The 12,450-nt window shown below is 39.9% G+C and overlaps 1 protein-coding gene across 3 annotated transcripts in view; it reads left to right on the forward strand.

The window, feature by feature from the left end:
• The first annotated feature begins 2,203 nt into the window (after window positions 1-2,203).
• SLC7A6 (solute carrier family 7 member 6) overlaps window positions 2,204-12,450 on the forward strand; it is a 30,820-nt gene continuing 20,573 nt past the window's right edge. Inside the window, exons 1-2 of one of the 3 annotated variants that reach the window (XM_064459332.1) lie at window positions 2,204-2,325; window positions 8,752-9,324. In XM_064459332.1, the coding sequence (XP_064315402.1) occupies window positions 8,793-9,324 (532 nt within the window). In that variant the 5' untranslated portion in view covers window positions 2,204-2,325; window positions 8,752-8,792. Of the gene's footprint in view, window positions 2,326-2,413; window positions 2,542-3,232; window positions 3,255-8,751; window positions 9,325-12,450 lie in introns of those variants that run through there. The other 2 variants (XM_064459331.1, XM_064459330.1) reach the window with 2 other exon arrangements.

Below are 12,450 nucleotides of genomic sequence, written 5' to 3' on the forward strand. Positions count from 1 at the left end.
AAGTAAAGTAAGGAGTCCACAGTAAGTACTACTTATGTGGCTTCCATAGTAAAATTGAAGAAGGAATGTATAAAGTTATGAACAATGCCAAAATGGACAAAAGTACTTATTTGGATGATTATTATGAAGTTTGCTTCTGGTCACTTGCAGACACTTTAGAAGCATTGTCTAAGCCTTACAATGATGTCCTAACTTGGGTCTCTCACACCAACCTCCATGGTATTGTCAGTTTTCAGAATTCAAAGGGTGAACTTCTATTTTGAAATCCCCAAATGGACATTTTTTCCAATAAATCTTTTTCAAGGTTCTAAAATAAAACATCATAATCTATACGGCCTGCATATGCGTAACAATTTGTTTCCCATGTCATTTCAGGTCTCACCTATTTCTTGTTCCTAAAGGCAATTTTATAATTAGCTCACATTTTATGAGTCCATATTTTGGAGGAATTAATGATGTCTGTTGTAGATTCAGTTTATGAGAGAGCTTAAAAGGCAGTCTAGCAATAACTGAAATCAGCTGCATCTTTTACATTCACACTCAATCAATTTTTTTTAATGTGTGAGATGACAGTTGCAAGTATCCCTCTACCTGAAAGATGCTGCGTTAGTATTACAGAAAACAGAGCAGTATCAATATTTGTAACAATGACTAAGTACTATTACCATCTAATAACTGCTTTCTGGTTCATATAATCTTTATAACAGCAATCAATTAGTTCCATATTGTACAAATTTGAGTGATATTTCGAGGATATCTTTGACATTTTTTATCTTCTGTCAGTTTTGTGTAAGTGGTTTAAAAACAAAGAAGTCTTATATCAGGGAGAAGGCGGCAGACTGATTTTGTTTGCTGCTTTGCAACATTGTCAGTAGTTTCAGGAGGTAATAGATTTAGTGTGGTTACCTCTACATGAACTTGCACAAGACCTAAACCAGGCAAAAGCCAAACAAAGAGCTGAAACAAAGATAATTAAAGAGTTGAGATTATCAGGCTCCTTCAGATTATGACCTGCAAAGGACCATTTGTTTTGCTATGGTGCTGTGTAGTTTGGAAATTAAGTCTAATGTAGTTCTCTCCCATACACGCAATTAAAAAGCCAACTTTTAACAAAAAAGACTTTCTTTACTCACTGTTGTCCAAACACAATGTAAGGAATATCTGGATATAGAGGAAGGCAGCAGCCACTTTGTATGCTGATTGACTGTGACAATGAAAGCAAAAAAACCCTCCTCTGTAAAATAAGCAAGCTTTGAGAGAGGAAGCAGTATGGAAATCAGAAATGTAAGCCTTGTGGTAATAGAACTGGACCCCACCATCACATTTACAGGTGTGTTTAGGGGTAGTACAGTGCATAGTCTGCCTTTTCCCATTCTTTTACAGCCTTATGATTTTTATTTGCCTGTAAGGTCTCTACCCCAGTATATATATTGAAGAAATCCACCTCTGACTCATCTGTTTGAGGCTGTAGATAATAATCATGGACTGGGAGAGGGATAATTAGATTGTTTTGAGGGAGACAAAGACTATCATGCCTCCTGAACTCCATTGTCTTTCCAGACACTGACCTTCTCTTTGCCTAGCAGGGAACAGCAAAAAGGGCAGTAAAAGTACATTAAGAAGGGGCCATAGCTTGTAGTTCACTGGCTTAGACATGCTAAATCTATTAACCCGGTAGAGGAAGGCAAACAAGAAAGCCTTCCTTACGCTATCCCAGATACATCTGCTGAACAGCAAATTGCTTACTTGCTAATATTTCCACTTTTAATGACGATTTTGAGAGATTCATTAGATGTACTTTATTGGAACCAAATTTTCAGTGTGGCTGTGCCCCTGTTGAGGGCAGGAACACGCTAATGGTTGTATTTTAGGGCTTCCCTTTTTATTTCCTCATCCACTACGGCTGGCACTCACCACCTACTAGTCATACCCCAAAGCATCACCAGGTTTAAGGGCTTCGCCCCGCTTAGGCCCGTCATTTTCAAGCAAACTCACACGTGTGTAACTTTGCCCCCCGGCATTTCACAGGAGCTCCGCGACCCCGAGGCCCTCACCTCCCCTCGGGGACCTCGGGGTGAAGCCAGGGCCCACCTCCACCTGCGGCAGCCCCGGGGACAGGCCGCGGGCTCACAGCTCCTCCTCCAGCGAGCTCGGGGTGGGAGAAGGCGCCGTTTTCATGAGCACTGAGCCTCTTTCCCATCCTGTGCCTGAAGAAAAGCGGAAGGATGTTTCCCAACCCGGCAAGAGGGGGCTGAAGCGGTTGCCCATACCGCACGGGGCAAAGGCTCAACACCCTTCTCATCCGCAGGGCGCGGCGCCGCTGAGGTAAACCCGGCGGGGTCGGGCAGGAGGCTGGGCCCTGCGGCGCCTCCCTCAGGCACACGAGGCGGGAGACAACGGTGGTTTCCTGCCGGGGAGGGAAGGCGACGGCAGCGGCGGGTCCGGGGCCGTGGGGCGGGGCGGAGCGGCCGCCATCACATATCGTGTGGCAACCAGCGAGCATCCCCGGGACACGCAACGGCGCGGCCGGCGGGAGCGGAGGTAACGCGGGTGGCCACGCCGCCACAGCCGGCGGGGATGTCCAGCGGGACCCCTGGGGGCCGGCACCACGGCGAGGCACGGCCTCCTTCCCACCTTGGGGAGGCTGCCGTGGCGGCGAGCAGCCCGCCTCGGCGCCGGGGCTGCCGGCGGCGCAGCTTGAGTCGTGCGCGGAGGTTTCCGGCGCCTCTCCGCGCCGTCGCCTCCCCTGCAGCATCCGGCGCTGGTGCGTCCGGCTCCCCGGGCCGGCTGCAGGTGTGCAGGGTGGCAGTGCGACAAATGCCGTGCGTTTATTTTATTTTATTTTTTTTTCAAATGGTTCCTCAGGGGCAGCACCTGCGGGTGCCTCAGCCCTGATTGCCTCGGGAGGGAAGCGGCTGCCCCGCGCCTCAGCCCTGCGGGCGCCGAGGTTGTCCAGGAAGAGTCAAATATGTCTGAACTTAGCTTATTTTTATAAGGAGAACAGGGTAACCACCGCTTGGGGGTGGGGGAGGAACGGCCACTGAGGGGCGAAATGACCCCAAATCCTCCCTCCTGTGGCGCGACCCCGAGGGCCGGTCTCCTCACGCCGTTTCTGTCGGCGACAGCCCGTCATGTCGTGCACATCCCGACTTGAGGGTGGTTTCGTGGAGCCACGTGTTTTATTTAGTTTGGCAGCAGGCGAGTATGAGAGTTGGTACTCGGGTCGGGTTTAAGCGGATGTGTTTTGATGGCGGGTGAGTGTGATTATAACTGCTCTGTTAACTAGCTATCACAGGGACCTGAAGTGGGTTTAGTAGTGCCCTCGGGAGTATGTCTTTGCTTGCTGGCATTTGGTAGTGATTTTGAATGTTTGTGTTTTTTAAGTGACATGTATTACATGCAATCTGATTAGGTGTGGCTGTAAATTATGGCTACAAAGTACACATGGTTATAGTTCTGTACGTAAGTGTGGGCCTTTTGACATTACTTTTCCCCTTTTTGAGAGGTTTTCACTTTTGTGGCCCAGCATAAAAAACAAGAAATTATTATTATAATTATTATAAACTCTATTATCATCCCTTCTGTCTTTACCTGGGGCTTATTGTACAAATTTCACCAGAAGTTTCTCTCATTGCAGCTCCTTCACGCACTCCCAGCCTCAGCTCTGTCTAAATCAAGACTGTCTAACACAAAGTCCCTTGTGAGCTTGCTTCTATTTTTTCCCTTTGAAATGTAAAAATAAATTAGAAGTGTGAAGGATATAGTGGCATGTTATTTTCCACTTGTAGCTAGCACAGTTCCCTAACTTTAAAGTGACTCAGTTTAAAATCTAGGTTAATATTATTGTGGTGGTTTTGTCTAGGATTGGTACTTCAGGAAATTTTGAAAAGTTTCTGAGGTACTGTAACAGAATATCTGTTTGTGAACTGATTGTAGGTCTTTCCCTTATTTAACATTCATAGTCCTATTCAGGATTTGTCCTAACGTGGATAGTATGTGTATTTATCGAACATCTCTTGTGCATCTGTGTCACAGGTGTGTATAGTCAGAACTTACTGCCATCACTGATACACTATCAAGTGAATACTTGTCATAGTAACTTCTCTTCCGTATCCGTTTACACAATAAATACACCTTGTGCTTAAAAAAAAAGGTTGTTACAACCAATTCTATTTGATCAAAGGTTTATTTTGTTTTTTTTATAGCGCTAAAGATCGTGCATTTGTGTATGTGAGTACAAAAGACTTGTTTGAACAGATTAGATCTTCAAACTGGGAGTTGCTTTTCTTGCAAGGGTTTCCTGTCTGCTAACTATATGTACAGTAGGGAAGTGATTCTTCTCTCACCAGAAACATGAAAAACACATAGTAGACAACTCTAAGCCTTTCCCACTTAAATGTTCAGGCTGTGATGTGCCTAAATACATACATTGCAAGGAATAGGCATTTCTGGGACTTGCAACCTTTGCTCTGTTGGTGCTTAACTCTCTGAAGACTTTCATGATGTTTGTCTGTGTAGGGCAATCTTCACTCTTACCCGAAGGGCTAATCATTGTGTTCAGAAATAGGAGTTTTACAGCTGGTATATGTGAATAGTCAAAGTATATATGTAAAGCTATGTTACATCAAGAGCTTGTTTTATGCAGGCAAGACAACTGCAGAAGACACAGGTAAGAACACTAGAAATCTTTGCTAAGGAGCAGGTATTGTATAAGAGTATAGCAAAACATAGTAAACTTTTAGCAGTTTGGTATTTCACATTGGTCATTAACCCTAACCCTAACCCCAAGCTGAACAAATGACAGATCAGCTGCTGCCCTGCTCAGTGGGAGAGGGGATCTTGGCGGATGGTTCCTCTTTCCCTTGCCTTGAAGAGGGCCACCCTGTAATGCAGTGTTAGCACTTTGCTAAGTGCACATTAACCTTCATTAGCTCCTTTGGTACATGGCCAGCATACGATAGGCCTTATCAGAATATATGTTTTTGGTGAGACAATGAAATGATCCTCCAGCTTCAGGTCACTATGTCCTGGTTTTGGATCAAAGCTTTCTATATCAATGGCATTGTCATTTCAGTAAAATTCTTATGCATATCAGCAAAAAGATTCCTCACAGCTGCAACGATCAGCAAAAACAAGAGCTTGAGACTTTGTATTGCACAAGGGTGAGTGATGAGGAAATCCACGTGTTAGCTTGTGTGGAGGCATACGCCTGCGTTAGCCATAGCAGTCCTGTGGCAAGGCTGGCACCATTAGAGATCATTCTAACAGTGTTTTGAGCTGGAGTATTATAGGATTGTTATATATTTTCTAAAATACACTATACCTCTCTGGTTCTTTTCTTCCAAGCCTGTCATCTGTTTCCACAGAAATAATGGTCTTTTGACAGAATAATAGATTTTAATATATGTGGGGCTTTTACCAATATTGCTAATCTTGACATAGCTTCAGTTTCTCTAGTCTCTGCTCCCCCTCTTGCTTCGTAGGTTTTGTTTTTTTTCTAGTCAGTCAAAGCTTCCGAGTTCAGTTCCAGTTAAGATTAAGTACTTGTAAGAGAAAAAATGCCAATAATTTTGTTTCTGTCATAGAGGTGGTGTAATAAGAGACACGACTCAGGCAAATAAGCAGTTCCTGTCCTGAAAGCTTTAAGGATATAAAACAAACAAGGTTAGAGAAGAAAATGAAATGCCAAATCTTGAGTAAGCTGTTGCACGCACCTTTGTGCAAATCCTAGTTGTGAGCAGATACCAGATGTGAAGGAGAGAAAGAAAGAGTATTGGGAGAAAAAATAAGGTAGATTGAGAGGCTATTATGGCTGTTCTTTCCTGGGTAGGGTAGAATAGGGCAAGAAACAGTCAAGGTCATCAGTAACAAAATTATATAGAACTGCAGTCACGTGCTGCTAATTGAGGTGGAGGCATTTGAACAGTGACAGGTTCTGTAGTTACAGGTAATTAAATGTACCTCTGAACTTCGGACCAGGAGGTGAATCATGGCGACTCTTAGTCCAAAACTGCCAGTGTGTGAACAAATAAGATTTGATTTGAATGGCTCAATTTGAATCGAATCAAATAATCAAAATGCCTGAGTATTCAAGCCATGTTTGTGCTTATCAACAAGGCATGCTTTGAAAGGTCTTCCAGGAAGAAATGGGAATGATGATTAGGACATGTGGAGTAAGAAATCATAAAGGTGTGTAGTTATCACCAAAATTATGTTCTACATCCATGAATCAGTTAACATATACTCAGTTTTATCCTTTAGCTGGAAGGGTTGAGAGTGAACATGGCATATTTTTGAACTGGCAGTCAGATGTCATAGTAATAGCTGACATTTATCCAGAGTGATCTGCCTTCTGAAATATATTTGCAACTAGTGTCCTGTCTGAGTCAACATAGAAATGAAAAGACGCAATTTGGAATGTTATTTTTACAGGTCACAAGTGTTCTTTAAATCCACTTCTTCAGGTTAAATTAGTGATGAAGACATCTGTTTTGATTGCTTGTCCTGCTGCTACACATTTATGCTTTCTGGTGATTGCATCATATTTGCAATTGGTTGTTAGAATAATGCATATAATAATTTCTATAATTATAATGATAAAATAATAATTTACACAGTAATAACTGAACTTTCTCATGTAAAGCAAACCAAAGAATCTTACAAGCTGATAGGCCGCATGCCTTTCTGAAGACTTAGCTCTACTACACCAATAACAGAAAATAAGCCAGTATGTGCTTGCAAATGAATTTGGCACAAGATAGATGGAAAGGTAAATAACAAGAAGAACTGGTAACAACTTGTGAGCTGAATTGGCTTTTGTTTTCCTTTGCAGTTTTGGGCACACTCATCTGTAGAAACTGTACAGATCCCTCTCTCCTAATTAGTTCAATTTTGTTGAGAGATATATCATTATAACACTCATGCCTTTTAAGTTCTGAAATAAACTTTAGTTTCTGGAGGGTTGAAAATTTTTAGTCTAAGAGTGAAATTTGATGGCTTGTGGTGTATGTATGACACTAGATAAGTTGACTTGTGTATAAATGATAAAATATGTATTTAGTAATCATCTTTAAAGTGTTTCTTTGAAGTATTGAGGGGAAAATAAATCGGAAAGCATTCCACTAAAAAGACTGAGGACCTCATTTTGCATTATTTAAAAGAACACAGTTTCTATTTTCATGTGGAAAAAGCTAGAAGATTCATGAATTGGAGATGAATGATGTAATTTGTTTCAGTAAATGATTTGTACTCCATTTCGGTAGAAGTTACATTTTTATTCATTGAAAATAGTATTCATCATTTCCACATCTTTACAACTATTCTGGTTCAGGGATGTCAAGTCAGGTTTATAATAAAGGAAGAGTATGATTATTAAGAAAAATACGCTTTTTCATGAGTAAAACCATATATGTTTGTATGTTACTAGGTGCATTGATATATATATATATATATATATAGTTTGGGTGATTGCATACTGACCTTTCAAAACCCCCATACTCAAGACCTTTTGTTCTCTTAGTTGACAAGTATATTGTTGGAATAACAAAACCATTTGTGAAATTAGTGTTACCACAAAAAAGTGCAAAACTTTCCCCTCCCCCCCACTAGATCAGCTGCTTTATTCTAATTGACCCAGACTTTTTAATTTTTCTGTTCTATAGTAAATGGCTTAAGTATATATGGAGGGTTTCATGAGAGGCAGGGCAAATGAATGGTAGTGCATTCTGGTAATTACGTAGGGCCTATATTTTATGCAGCTGATAGCCTAGTAATCGAAGGTACATTTGCAATTTAAACTGGTTCCTTGAATAGATTCTTTCTTACTTGAATTTATATAAAATGGGCCTTATTCAGAATTACTGCTGGTTACCAGTATATTCTTGTGCTAATAAATGTTATTAGCACTAACTTGCTTTTGGAAGGCATGGGAGGATTTCCTGGAGGCTTGAGGAAAAGGTGGGTCTTTTTGAGATGGTCTATTTGGAAGCAGAGGAAAATGCTTATTTAATGTCTGTGTTCTTAGGTACTGTTAAATAGAGTTGCTAATGGAGGAATTTGGATTGAAACTACTGTGGTTTTTTTCACGTACAGCCTGCACTCTTGGATAACTCCAAGAAATGAGGCAGTGGGAACTGGGAACAGTTTTGTGGAGGGGGGAGAGAGTGAACTGTAGTACCAGTTAAAAGTCAAAAGTTGAATCAAGGGGATTCTGGAGTAAGTATCTCTTCATACTGCCCTTGGCAAGAGTCCACACTGCATTAATAAAATTGCAACTGTCTTACTAGATCACTCATAACTTAAATGTGTAAGTACAATAACTCAATTTTTTTAGTACTGCAATAAATGTGTGTTCATGCTTAGATCTTCCAGCTTGGTCTTCCAGCACTTTCTTTTCTGTATCACCTCACTTCTAACTGTTCTTTCTTCCTTCTCAACATTGGAATCTCTCAATTCTGTCATTTGTACCTTTTTTGTTGTTTTTTTTTAATGTTTTTTTTTTTCCCCTAAAGGTAGAAGTTCCTTTCTTGGCTTAAGTTATAGGTATTTCTCTCTTGCTCTGTGTGTGTTGGTTTTTATGTTTTAACTATGCATGGATTTACCTTTGTGTAAGAACACGTATGAAGTAACAAAAGGGAATTTCTCAATTTATATTTGTAAATCATAGGGTAAAAAGGTAGCAAGAAGATTTGGCAAGAAAGTCCTAGGATAAAAAATTTTATAATGATTTCAGCTGTCTATATTTTATTTTAGATTGTTCTTTGGAGTTGTGGAGAATTCACAGTCTTTCCACAATGGGAGAAAGGACAGATTGTACGAAGTCGCATGGTTCACTGGCTGAATACAGCCCCGTCAATAAATCAGACAGGACAGATCCAAGTGACAGCTGTGAAATGCAGGATGGAAACCAAAATACAATGCAACTAAAGAAAGAAATATCTTTGATAAATGGGATAAGCCTTATAGTAGGCAACATGATTGGTTCAGGTATCTTTGTCTCTCCCAAAGGAGTTCTCATCTACAGCAAATCTTATGGGTTGTCTCTAATAATTTGGGCAATCGGAGGGATTTTTTCAGTCTTTGGAGCTCTCTGCTATGCTGAACTTGGAACCACTATTACGAAGTCAGGAGCCAGCTACGCATATATCTTGGAGTCTTTTGGGAGCTTCATCGCTTTTATTCGTTTGTGGACCTCGCTCCTAATTGTTGAGCCAACTAGTCAGGCAATTATTGCCATCACCTTTGCGAACTACATAGTTCAACCTTTCTTCCCTTCTTGTGATCCTCCATATTTGGCTTGCCGTCTCATAGCAGCTGCTTGTGAGTGTAAGTATTTCTTGAAATTTACTATAGTAATTTTTTATCCAGGGTTAAGCTTTTGTCAAAACAAATCCTACCAAGTCCCAGAGTTGTTGCATACTGAATCTCCAACCATTTGAGTTACAGTGAGGAAAAGAACAATTCCTAGCACATGAATAATTTGCAGGTATTCAGTCAGTGAATTACCATTTTCTCATTCAGAGTCAGAACAAGGTATTTAACTCTTCCAAGTTTACTTACATGGGAAAAATGGGAGAAAAAGGTGGTTTTTTTCCCCTCAGAGACGTATATTAAATCAAACCTCAAGATGCTGCTGTAATTTATTTTACAATAGCTTCTCAATGTAGACATGCTTAAGTGATTACTTTGGTAGGGTTTCAAAAGATCATTCATTCAAGATTATTCTCTATGCTCATGATTAACAGTAAAATCAAAGAGTTGTACCTGTTGTAAAGGTTTTTTTGAAAAGCAGAAATTTTGTGTGCACATAAAACATCCAAGTGTGTTTAATCAGGTAGCTAGCTCTGTTAGTGAATATGAACAGCTGTCCACGTGCTTCAGATCAGGACTGTTCAGCTGTATCAAGAGAATGAAACTGTATGATTGTACTGTGTGTGTCTTGATTTTAGGTTTTTCCAATTAAAAGTGTTTATATACATATTTTACATTTCCAGTAAACAGTGAAAATGTATTTCAGAAAGTCTGTGTGGCAGTCCTTTGTCATGTACTGATCATCATCATTGCCATGTGCTGTGGAGTCTGCCATTCCTATTGACCTGATGCTTTTACCATAAAGCTAATACAGAATTTGGCTTTTTTACTGCCAAAAATATGCTACAGGGAGGAGATGTGCTGCTCCTAGCTGGTTCCTTTTTGAGGCAACAGGGAATCTGTTGAAATAGCTCTACTGTTCTTTATTACAGTTGTCTGTGGAGGACTAGGAGAGGGGAAAGACAGAGCAACAGTGTGTGTGCTTCAAATATTTGACTTCTATAACTAGTTGTGAATGTTATAGCTTCCCCTTCTGTTTTTGTAAGTTAATTTGGTACTGTTGGGAAAGCACTAATGTGCTAGTCCAGTTTATGGGAAGAATAATCACAAACTTCTCCCAAAAAATTTGTCAGCTTACTCAGTTCTGTTCCCTATGTCTCCTTCCTCCCTTCCAAATGTGTGTCCACATTTTCTTGTTACAACTTCAGGAAAGAAATGAAGGACGTGTAATGTCGTATTCACATCCCTTAAACAAATACTGTCCCAGGACATCCTGGTGCAGATTCAGGAGTGTGTGGGAATCTGCTCTTCCATTTAAGGTATCTCACATCTGAGGGGAGTTAGTCCTTATAAAAAAGCAGTTTATCAAAAAGCAAGAAACTAAGACAAAATGATTCAGTTAAAGTGATTACATAGTAATGTAGAAAGGCAAGGTGATGTTCTCTACACTTGCTGTGAAGAGAGGGGATTTAGAACCTTCTTCTTCAGTGGAGTCACGTGAGAGCAAGATCACTCTCACGTAAGTGGAACAACTTACTTTAATGGTCCATTTTATGGTTTAATTGCTTGTTCTGCCCTGCTCAAGGGGTCAGTGCAGAGACTCTCACCCCTGCTCTACGACTTCATTTAGCTGTTCCTGTTAAAACCTACACTTGTCTCTGGCCTGGCAGGGCTGATGTTGTGTGTCATATCCATAGCTCTTGATATGGTTAATACTTTTTAATGAAGTTGCTGGGAGTGGAATTCTGAACATTAATTAGGTACAGATTGTATGTGAGAATGGGTGGGTTTGCTGTGTTGTTTCTTTTTGTGCCTTTTTTTTTTTTTAACTGTAGTAGTAACAACACTAGATCTAGCGTGAGATCAGTCTTAGTGTTATACAGCATTATTTTGTCAATCATCTTGGCAATGGGGGTGGCATCTGGTGCTACAGAACTAAATTTGACAGTTCTCAGGAACTTTAAGTAGCTCAACAATAATTAACATGAGGAATATATAAGAAAATAATTTTAGTGAAAGAAAGAAGGAGGGGATGTGGTTTATTCAGATTCCTGGTTATCTTTCTTTTATTCTTTTTTTCTTTTAAGACAAAAGGGGCAGAGTAGCATTTCATCTGAAGTAGAGACCAAGCCCAAGCTCACTGAAATAGGAAATTAATAATAATTACTCCCAATATAAATTGCTTAAAAAAATTAATGGTCAAAATAAACCCTGTGAACAGTACTCTATAGATAATACCAACCATTAACACTGAAGAGCAGAGACCAAGCAGGGCTGTTTTTTTCCTGAGGGCTCTTTGGGAGCTGCTGCAGCCCTGACTTTTGAAATTTGATACAACTGTTTTTTCCCCCTCATCTTGCCAAGCTGAGTGGAATCTCGTTCAGCTATCCCACTTGGCCAGACTGTCTAGTGTACTAGTGCCATGCTTTTGAGATCATTACCTTTCTTTTGTTATCTTTTAAAAATTATTACATTTTTGCTTGGTAACTGTGCTAAGTACATTTTTATCTTAATAGTATCACTTTATTCTTGGATTATGGGAAAGGAAATAATTTACCACATCTTTTCATTTAATTTTGATTTGCACTACCTTACTCCTTAAACAATCAATTTTAGTTTTTATTTATATGCGTATATAAAATACATAATACAAGAAAATTGTCTGGAGATAAAAAGTACAGTAGAATAAGAAAAATATGCGCTGAATTGGTATTTTGTTCAATAAAGAATACTATTCTATATTCAGCATTTGAGTTCAGGCAGAAATTGTCTGGCTTTCCACTCGTGGGAAAAAGTAGTAAATGAAAAAGCAAAACATTGAGAGAACAACAGCTTGAAAAGTGTTTATTGGGGAAGTTGATCATATGAGTAAGTTTAGTCAGACGCTGTTACTAAAATATTTGTGAAATCTGAAAGTCACGCTTCCAAGTTACATTACAATCTTGTGAAATAAGTCTGACACTGACTTATTTTGGGGTAGAGGGAGGAATATATACAGAACACTCATTACTTACTACCAGTTCTTAAAAATCCAGATTAATGTTACATTAGCTATAAAGCATATGTTATTTGTTCAGATCTGTTCTAAACTCACTTAGTAATACAGTTTAATGCACCTGGAAAAGAGTATTGAATCGCCTG

Source organism: Phalacrocorax carbo, chromosome 8 (genome assembly GCF_963921805.1).
Source record: "Phalacrocorax carbo chromosome 8, bPhaCar2.1, whole genome shotgun sequence".
NCBI classification, from domain to species: domain Eukaryota; kingdom Metazoa; phylum Chordata; class Aves; order Suliformes; family Phalacrocoracidae; genus Phalacrocorax; species Phalacrocorax carbo.